This window comes from Bubalus kerabau, chromosome 11 (assembly GCF_029407905.1).
Source record: "Bubalus kerabau isolate K-KA32 ecotype Philippines breed swamp buffalo chromosome 11, PCC_UOA_SB_1v2, whole genome shotgun sequence".
Classification (NCBI taxonomy): Eukaryota; Metazoa; Chordata; class Mammalia; order Artiodactyla; family Bovidae; genus Bubalus; species Bubalus kerabau.
The window spans coordinates 108892413-108902584 of NC_073634.1; the positions used below are offsets into that span (position 1 = coordinate 108892413).

General features: G+C 62.8%; 1 protein-coding gene across 1 annotated transcript; it reads right to left on the reverse strand.

Moving 5' to 3' along the window:
- Nucleotides 1–776: 776 nt before the first annotated feature.
- On the reverse strand, nt 777–9365 carry SAPCD2 (suppressor APC domain containing 2). Its single transcript, XM_055539249.1, has 6 exons — nt 8715–9365; nt 4601–4713; nt 3863–4009; nt 3510–3617; nt 3315–3425; nt 777–3239 (listed from the first exon to the last, which is right to left on the reverse strand). The coding sequence occupies exons 1-6, from the start codon at nt 9289–9291 to the stop codon at nt 3111–3113; spliced, it is 1185 nt and encodes a 394-aa protein (XP_055395224.1). The 5' UTR covers nt 9292–9365; the 3' UTR covers nt 777–3110.
- Between the last annotated feature and the right edge of the window lie 807 nt (nt 9366–10172).

Consider the following 10172-nt stretch of genomic DNA (forward strand, 5'->3'; position numbering starts at 1 on the left):
ATACAGTCCGTGGGGTCACAAAGTCCCGGACACGACTAAGCGACTGAGCTGTGTACATAAGCCACTAAGTTTTGGGTTTTAAAAATAGCGACTTTGCTGCATGTGGGATCTTTCCGTTGTGGCATATGAGATCTAGTCCCCTGACCAGGGATTGAAGCCGGCCCCCTGCACTGGGAGCATGGAGTCTTGGCCACTGGATCACCAGGGGAGCCCTACCCTCACTCTTGAAAGACAGTGTCTGCAGGTTTAAGCATCTAGATTAATGACATGGTCTCAGCCACTGATGGCTTTTCAGTCTCTGGACTTTGATGTCACTGTGGTATCTCCTTTGAGGGTAACTGGCTTTGTCTCTGGACGCTTTAACAATCTTGCAAGAGAAAATGTCATTTTTCTAATTCATCTTGCCTGGGATCCACTGGGATTCCTGGACGTAGATCGGTTTTTTAAGATGATTCTGGAAAAATTTAAGCCATTTTAACTTCATATATTGTTCCTCCTCCCCATCCTTTCAGGAAATCTAATCAAACGGCCCTCCACCTCTTAAGACGCTTCTCTCATAGTTCCTGACTCTCTAAGTGAATGGTCCTCAAATCGTTCCCTAAGCTCTGTTTCAATTCATTAAGTCTCCTTTCAGCTGTGCTGAAATTTTCCACGTCAAGCCCAGTCAAGTTTTAAATTTTATTTTCAAGTTTCTAGTTAGATCCATCTTATTGGCCACTTTTAGACAGTCAAGGTTGACACTTTTAATGGAATAAGAAACTATAGATGATTCCGTGTTTGTGTTTTCAAGCATCTTTTATTTCTCCAGCTACACGAAACATCGGCATCTTCTCTGACCGTCCCGGTATCTGAAATGGCCACAGAATCTGTTTTCTCCTGGCTCTCAGTGGCTCCTTCCCTTGTGAGCAGGTTTTAAACTGGAGACACTCCCTGTCCTTGGCACTTAGTCCACAGGGAATCTCGAGGCCTGGTGGAGCCGCACCACTCTGGCACAGATGCTCAGCCAAGGGTAGCCTCGCCCCCCACTCCCAGCGCGGGTGTCGCACTGAGTGTTGCTGGCATCTAGTGGACAGACGCTGCTAAACCTCCTCCAGGGCGCGGGCAGGCCCCAAGACTACCCCGCCCCCGGCGCTGCCCCTGTGTGGCTCACACTCGCTGCTCTGGAAAGCTGTTTTGCTTCTGCCAGCCGCCTGGGCTCGCCAGCCTGCAGGCACTCACAGCTCTCCCCTTGGGGTCTCCAAGGCGGCACAGGCTGCCTCAGTGCAGGCTGCAAATAAGGAGGGCACATCTTCTGTCCTGCGTGGACGGCCAGCATCATCACTAAAGGCCTCTCTGCAAGTCAGTGGTTTCTCCCACTCACCCTGCAACTGAAGGGACCGCCTGCAGTTGGTGGTACCCCTGGGGTGAACACCGAGCTCTCAGCAGGGACGCAGAGCTCCTCAGGACAAAGGCTGCCACCTCTGCTGTTCCAGCCCCCACAGGCTCGGGCAGGGCTGGGCAGGAGCAGATCAGGTGAAGGCGGGGAGGGAGCTCCCCAGAGCCCAGAGCTGGGATGGCCCCCGGCCTGGTGGAGTCACGCGTGGGTGGAGGAAGGATTCGGAGCTGGGGAGGGCTGTTTTCAGTTCTGGAATTAAGCAGACTCCTAGTGAGGGGCTCAGGGCCTGAGCTGGTGCAGGGGCTCTGGTCAAGGGCTGGCAGAGGGGGACGACCGCAGAAACCAGGAGAGGGGCAGCCTCTGGGTGGTCCTGGTGGGCCCTGGTCCAGTCACCGCATGGCTAAGATGCTGGAGACCTGGTGCCGCCCTTCGGGTCCAGCTCCCCTTCTGCCTCACATCCCAGGGAACCTGCCCAGGTCAAGGTCAAGTAGCCTGCATGCCGGACCTGAGACAATCACCTTCCTCCACTGGCTGCTGGTGTTGGGGAGGGCTCCAGCTGGCACAGGCAGAGCTGGGCCCCGTGGGCGCAGCACCCCGGACCCCTGCTCTCTGGGCAGGCTGCCACCCCCAGGAAAGTGAGGCTGTGCAGTCAGCCCTCAGATCCCGGCTCTGTAAGCGCCCGACCAGGCCCGACCACACGGCCTGCCTGCCAAGCCTGGATGCCCTCAGCTCCAGGGGAGGGCCCTGGGGGCGCTCGGAGCCCCTGCCAGGGTGTCTACAGGCCAACTGAGCAGGTGGTCTGTCTCCCTGAGAGCGGGCCGGGCGTGGGGGCACAGGCAACAAATGACCCCGGCGGGACCCGCTGCCAGGCTGTTCCTGAGTCCTTCAGGCCCCCATTCCTCGGACCCAGACCCAGGCCCGTCATTCCCTGGGAAGCGTGCATCTGGTGGGGGTGCTGCTAAGGCTGCTGGGTCTCCAGGACTTCCTGGGACACGCCAGAGGGTACCACCACCCTGAGGACAGGGCACTGCCCATGGAGGGCACCCTATGCCGTGCTGGTGCCCACGGCCCTGGCCTGGCTACTCGGCAGGCCCGAGAAGGGGCACTGTTTGCTCAGTGGAGCCCGGGCCAGCAGGGGTGACCTCCAGCCTGTTTGCCTAGCGTCTAAGGTCTGCGAGGAAGAGAAAGCAGGCCAGCTCTGGCTCAGGCAGGAATCCAGCGAACCCTGAACACTGCGCCCTGGGCTCCCCTGGAACTGGACACCAGTAGAAGCCCCTGGACTCCTGGCTGAGGTCTGACCCCTAGTCCTGAGGAAGGAAATGTGTCCGTGGACCCTCGGGGCCAATCACCACTGGGTCTGAGGTGTCCCACCCGAGGACCCCACCTACTCCGGGCCCCATCCGAGACACCCAAATGCAGGCTCCAAGGCCAGTTAGCAGTGCAGGGTGAGCAGGGCCGCGGACTGGAGAGGCGGAGGGGACACAGGCCAGCAGAACACGGGAGCAGGCCCAGAGCTGCTGAGGGCGGCGTCCCCTCCCCGACCGCGGCTCCAGGCTGGGCGCCGGCACGATGGCGTCTCCCACTCAGCCAGCCCAGACCAGAAGGGAGGAGGGAGGCCATGTCCAGACAGGTGTCCAGGCACCTCTGCCTCAGAGAGGGGCCAAGAGAGTGCCCCCCTGCCCGGACCTGAGAGACTGGCCAGGCGGCAATGTCCCATGTCTGTGCCCGGGGCTGGCTACATGAAGGTGGAGTCCAGGGGCCCGGCGTCCTGCTGGCTGAGGGCTCGGGCCTCAAACAGCTGCTTGATGAGGGCAGACTTCTCCTGCTCCAGCTGTGTGATCCGCTCACTCTTGTCGGTCACCTCCTGGGGAGGTGGGAGGGCGGTCAGGGCCTGGCCAGGGCGCCCCAGCCCCCACCCGCACCCCCAGCCCCTGCCCACCTGGGTCAGGAGCCGGTTCTGCTCCTTCAGCATGAGGATGGTCTGCTGCTGCCAGTTGGGGGCCGAGAGTGGCACAGGACCAGGGGGCCCCGAGGAGGACGAGGGCAGAGCCTACGGGGGGCACAGTCAGGCAGGCCTGGCACAGCCTCTAGGATGAGGGTGAGGGGAGCACGAGCTGGTCTGGGAGGCACTCACCCTGGCAGCACAGGCCGCGGCCAGAAGCTCCCCCAGGCACCGGGCCACCTCCTGCACCTTGGGCAGCAGCTGCCCCAGCAGGCAGGGGCTGCCCTCAGCCCCGAGGTCCTGGAGGAGAGCACGGAGGGGCGGTCAGGGAGCAGGGCCAGCCCAGGGGTGCAGGGGGGCCCTATGGGCAGGGAGCCCAGGAGTGTCACAGGTGGGGAGTATCACGGCAGGGAGGGGTGGCCCAGCACTCTGGGTAGAGGGGCAGCCACTGTCCTCTGCCCACCTGGGCAGGGGATCACTGTGGGGGGAGGTCGCTGTGCCCGGGGGTGGGGGTGGAGACGGGCCCAGGGAGCAGCGCCACTCACCGAGCTGGCCCTGCTCTGGCCCAGGCGGTGCTGGCGTTCCTGCAGCTGCTGCAGCTGCTGCTGGTACCACTCCCGGCCCCGCGCCATCATCTCCAGACCCTGCAGCAGCACCTCCTGCTCCTGCTGCAGCTCCCTCATCTGCTTCAGCTGCCGCGCACGGCACACGCTGCGTCACCCACGGGCACGTGCCATGGTGCACACAGGCGCGCGGCAGGACAGGATGGCCTGCACCTGCCTGTGCCTGAAACGCATACCGGCCCACACGCACACACCCGAGCACAGCCCCCGCTCAACACACCTCCTTGCACACCTGCACTCACACACCCCGGTACCAACAGGAGCCCTTGTGCGCCTCTGCACTGGGAACACAGCCCCGCTCCTCCTCCCGGGACTGGGGGCAGTCTTGGCCTTCCTTAGTCTCTCCACACAGGTTTCCCAAGGGAATCCTCCCCCCTTTATGGCACGTGGTCATTCTCAGCGGGTGGGCCAGCCTGACGTGCCAGGGAAGCAGGTAGGCGCCAGTGCAGTGCCGGGGAGGGGCTGACCAAAGGACTTCTTGACCTGACCGTGGGCCAGCTCCCAAGTGGGTTCAAACCAGGACAGGAACTGAGGTTTAGAACCACCGACGTTCCTGCCACAGGGTCCCCTCCCAGGCAGAGGAATGGTCCAGGAAACCACGTGTGTGGGGGCCAAGTCCAAACCCAGGCAAGATGGTAGAGCCCCCGGGCCCCTACTCACCAGGGCACAGTCCACGCCGTTGGTGATGGTGTGCCTCCGCCGTTCCCCTCGGGCACGGGGCCCCCAGTGGGCGTCCCCTGTGCCGAGTTCCTGGGCCCTGCAGGTCACTGCTCCTGCAGCAGAGAAGTGAGAGCCTGGCTCACTTCCCATGAGGTAAGCTTGACTCCTCCAAACCCCCAAAGATCCATCCCAGACCCACCCCCCAACCAACCCCGGCTGCACAAAGCCAGGTGCCCAGGCCTGCATGCCTCTGGGATCCTCAGCAATCCAGAGCCTCCCTGGGCCACACCCTGCTGGGGCCTGGCTGGAGCCTGGTCCTCTCTCAGCCCTCACAAGCTGCCCTCACACCTGCCGTGCAGACAGCCGTGCGGCCACTGAGGCACAGTCTGCACTCGCACCGCCTGTGCAAGCTCCTGAGGGCAGGGGGCTCCATCTCATTCAGCTCTGCACACCCAGGGCCCACACCTCAAGGGCTCAAAGGCTGCTGGACTCGGAGCCAGCGAGGTGACCTCTGGCCTCCACTCCTCTCTCCTTGTCCGCCTGGCCCTTTAAGGGTGACTGGGGCTTCCCAGGTGGCGCTGGTGGTAAAGAACCCGCCAGCCAATGCAGGAGACACAAAAAGACTTGGTTCAATTCCTGGGTCGGGAAGATCCCCTGGAGGAGGCCATGGCAACCCATTCCAGTATTCTTGCCTGGAGAACTCCAGGGACAGAGGAGCCCTGCGGGCTACAGTCCATGGGGCTGCAAAGAGTCAGACATGCCTGAAGCGACTTAGCACACACGGAGTTCAAGCAGGAGGAATGTAGGGCTTAGGTAGCAGAGCCCAGCGTCCTCCCAGGAAGGAGGCTGCAGCACGATCCCTGCATACCTGCACCCGTGGAGCCCCAGCAATAACTCCTACGCACACATGGCCGCCCGCAGAGTCGGCGTGGGGCCAGAAAGCCAGGTGCTTCCCTGGGCGGGCCTCCTGGAGAGCCACCAGCTTCCCTGGAGGACAGGGAGGGCGAGCAGGGCTGCCCATGAGGGGGGAGTGGGTGCAGGTGAAGAGGGTGCCCTCCCTGGGCTCCCAAGCCCTACGCCCTGCCTGGCATGGCAGTGGACAGGTGATGCAAGAAGCAGGCACAGGTATGTCTGACAGGGACATGCTGGGAGCCGGCATATTGCATATTGAGTGCATATTGCATATTGAGTGCAGCACTTTCCACAGCATCATCTTTCAGGATCTGGAATAGCTCAACTGGAATTCTATCACTGCTGGGAGCCAGCGTGAGGCACTCCGCCCATGACAAAGGTCATGAGGAAGGAGGCTCGGCATACGCAAAGGCGGGATCGAGCCTCAGGAGTCCCCCTGGAAATTCTCGAGCATCTACCCCCAAAACCAGAGTCTGCCTACTTTCTGCTTTGTGCTTTCACCTACACCTCTGACTTTACGGGGGGCTGTCTCCCACTACCTCTCTCTGAAAAGAGAGTTAGCTTACAGCTCCAGTTAATAATTCTTGGATGTGACAGTGTTTCAACCTACAAACTCCTTTGGAAATCCTCTAGCCTGCCTGAATGGGTTTTTCCGGCCACATGTGATTGTTCAGAGCCTCCCAACTGTGAGAGGCAGGAGATGTTCTAAACTGCCTAAACACAGATTCCTTTGAGTAGTTAAGAGATTGATTAGAAATTGTATTGGTGAAGGGTTTTTCACTTGTTGGGCCAATGTTTGCTGCTAAGTCTCCATACGCCTTACCTACTGTGTCCTTGGCAGTGTATTGATTGATATAATGGGTGTATAGAAATGTAAAATGCAGCTTTGTCCAATGCTTTTTTGGAGGCTGGTGCCTGACTTTGGAATAATCACCTTTAGAGAAAAATAAGTTTCTTAAAATGTTAACAGGCCTCCGGGCCAGAAGATGATGTCAATCACCTGAACTTTTGCATATGATAAGTTTGAAAGCCTGGCTTAGATTAGAACCAGGAACTGCTGTCCTTGCATGACTCCACCCCTTCCCCCATTATCCTCTATGCATACCTTAAGGTATAAAAACTACTTTGGAAAATAAAGTGCGGGCCTTGTTCACTGAAACTTGGTCTCCCCATGTCACTCTCTCTCCCAAATTCCAGCTGAGTGTCCATCTGGAGCGCGGATGTCCTCTGCGACCATTTATTTGCCTGGGCTTCTAAGACCCACTCGAGAAGGTGTCTAAGGTGGGGCACCTTCCGCTATTCGAGAGGGCGCCTCCGGCCTCCGTGGTCAGAGCTAACCTGGTGTCACGGGTTATATTGATTTTCCGCGTAAACCAAGCCACTCAGCTTCTTTTCTCCACTGAATTTTCCTACTGAGCTATCCTTATTTCAGCCGCTTTTCTCCACTGAATTTCCTCACTGAGCTATCCTTATTCTATTACTCTTTGTATCCTTAATTAAAGTGTAATTAAGCAGTTATTCCCTTACCCTCGCCTAGCCGTCTCTCCTTCGAATACCCTGGATCAGCCGGGGCTGGTCCCCGGCAGGGACACATCCAGAGGGCTGGGACCAGGTGGCCACGTGGGCCACCGGCTAGCTGCGGCAGACCAGCTCCAACCAGCCAGCCTGGCAGACCGGCTCCAGGCAGGCTGAGTTCACATTCCAACCTGCCGAGCTGCGCTCCAGGCAGAGAAGGCACAGCAGAGGGGTGCTGGGGCACCCTGGAACACTTGGGCTGGGTTGGTCTGCACCAGCAGGTTCGCAGGGTGGCCCAGGGCCCCCAGATGACAGCAGGCTGGAGGCCCAGCAGGGAGAGGCATCCCTGACCTGACCCCACTCCACCCCACCCCACCCCACCCCACCCCATCCGAGTGGGATCTAGCAGCCTGTACCTACGGGGCTCAGGCCAGCCTGGGGTGCATGCTGAACCCCAACAGGGGACAGGAAGGAGGGCCTGGACGGCGGGGAGGGCTTGGGAGGCTGTGAACGTGGGGCACCTTTCTCTTCCTGGGGTGCTAAGGGTTCTCGGACCTCCAGGTTTTGCACCCAAACAGTATGTAATGAGCCCCGTCTGGGCCTCCGCTGGTAAAAGGTGACAGTGGACGCCCGAACTGGACCTCAGAGGACCGCAGTGACGGACCTGGTGCGACGACGGGCCTGAGGCTGCAAACCCCAGTCCCACGGCCGATTCCCAACCGCATGCAATCACGCAGACGGCACCGGGCCCCTACTAGGGCCGCACGCCCAGAAGCCCGCTTCCCCTTCACCCCCGGGGGGGACGCGGAGGCCGGGCAGCGAGGAGCCTGGATGCAGGAGCCCCCAGCTGAGGGTCTGATGAGCTCAACAGGGAGGCGGGGGCCACCACAGCTCCAGCTGGCAGTCATGGAGTTGGGGAGTATGTCTGAGCCTGGGCAGGGGGTCCAGCAAGGCTGGCAGAGCGGTGGGCAGCATAGAAACGGCCACAGCTGCCCAGCGGAAGGCCTGCACCTGCACAGGCTGAATGGCCCGAAGGCCCCCCGGGCCCCCCCCCCCACCCCCACGGATAATGCCAGTCTTGTTCCCAGGGCAGGCTCTCTGGGGGATAAACAGGAGACCATTCAGTTATGCCCTGTCCCTGCCAACTGGACCGGAAGCTGGGCCATCCCCAAGGGCTGCGGTTGATCCCGCCCAGGTGTCAGAGGCGCCAAGGCTCCAGGCCTGGAAGATTCGGCTGGAGACCCTCCACTCTCTGCCCTTTCCGGGGCCAGGTTCTCCTGCACCACGCCTGGCAGCTCCACCCTGCCCTCAAGGGGGCGGTCCGCCCAGGTCTCTCCGCCGAGCTGCTAGACCGAGGACCCAAGGAGGCAGCAAAGGCCCTTCACACTCTGGGGACCCTCCCTTGGCACCAGTGAGAATTGCCTCTGCCTGAGTCACCAGATGAGCCCAAGGGCCCGGGTGTCCCCAGGTGTGGGCAAGTACTGAGGTGGAGAGCCTTCAGACCGAAACGGCTCCCTGCTCGGGTTTAGCTCGGAGTGGGCTCCTGGTAGGGTCTGCGGGGGCTCCAAGCAGCTCCTTGGCAGGGTCGCCGAGCACCCGAAGCGCGGAGGAACTTCTTTTCCCTGCAGGCCTCGGGGTGACGCCCGGGGGGAGCTCCGGGCGGGCCCGGGGGCCCCCCCGAACTCACCAGTGTCCTTGCTCGGGCTCCGCTCCAGCGCCGCGCCCCGGGGCCGCTCGGGCTCCGCCGGACCGGCCGCCGCCTCCGCCGGGCCGCACGGCTTCTCCAGGTTCCGACTCGCGACGCCGGGGGCAGCAGGCGCGGGGCGCGCGCCCAGGGGCAGGGGCTTTCTCTCCAGGACGGTCCGCGGCTCGTCGGCCGGCGAGAACACCAGGCGCGGGGGCAGCGGCTGGCCCCCGGGCCGCGCCGAGCAGCCTTCCCGGGCCGGGGCGCGTGCGGGGCCCCGCGTGCCGCCGTCGGCGCTCGGCAGCGCGGTGCGCAGGCCGGCCACGAAGCGCTCGAAGGTTAAGTATCCGCTGGCTGGGGCCACCTGGCGCAGGCCCTCGAGCACGCCGCGGGGCAGCTCGCGCGCGTCTGCGCCCCGCCAGCGGGACTCGATCTCCCGCAGGTGCACGAGGCCGCGCCGCCGGTCGTCCAGAATGTCGAAGAGCGTGCGCAAGCTCTGCAGGAAGGCGCGCGGCAGCCCCTCCGTGCCTGGCGCGGGAGGCGGCCCGCCGCCCGGCTCGGCCATGGCGGCTCCGGCCATGGGCGCCCGCCCGCAGCACTCGGGCCTCAGGCTGCCCCGGTTCGGCCCCTGCGCGGCCCGACGGCGGGCCCGGCGACGCGCGACCCGCCCCGACAATAGCGGCGACTTTTTGAATGGGCCTCCCCGTGGCGTCAGCGCTTATTAGCATTCGCGGCGGCCATTGGCCGAGGCTAGCTCGTCTCCTCTCTGATTGGCTGAGAGGCCGGCAGCCCCGGTTTGATTTTCGGGTGGAGAGGCCGGTGGCTCGCGCGCTCCCGCCGTGCCCAGAGACCCTGGGGGCGCGCGGAGGCGCCCGGCGGGTAGGGGGCGGGGTCCCCCAAGTCCACCTCCCTCTCGAGCTTGCGGATGGGGGCGGGACCCCCGAGCGCCTCCGTAGATTCCCCCGCCCCAACAACTCCGGCCGCTCCCTCCGCGGTCCTGACCTCGCTGGCTCTGGCCGCCCAGCCCACCTTCCGGAGGGCGGGGCCCGGGGCCGGCGGTAACCTGTTCCCAGGTCGCCTCCCGGGATAAGGAGGAGAGCAGCCCTCCAGGGACGCCCCCCCCCTTCCCCCTCGAGCTGCCCCGCGCGCTCTTCGCTGAGTGTCCCTCGGCGCAGCCCTGGGGCTTCTTTCTCTTGCGCCAGGCGGGTCCCAAGGGGATTGTGGGCTCCAGCCAGCTGGGCGCTTCCGCTCACAGAAGCCTCTCTGTCCCCACCGCCGCTCGCTCCTCCGCCGGTCCCTCGGGAAAGCCTGGCCTTTCCTGCCGGCCGCAGGACAAAGCCACTTTTCCTGTGTCCCCAGATTCCCGTGTGCTCACAAGGTCCTTCTGCTCCGGCCCCTTCCTCTGGCTGGACACCTCCTCCAGCTGCAACCAGGGCACTCATGGCCTCCTGAAGCCAGCTA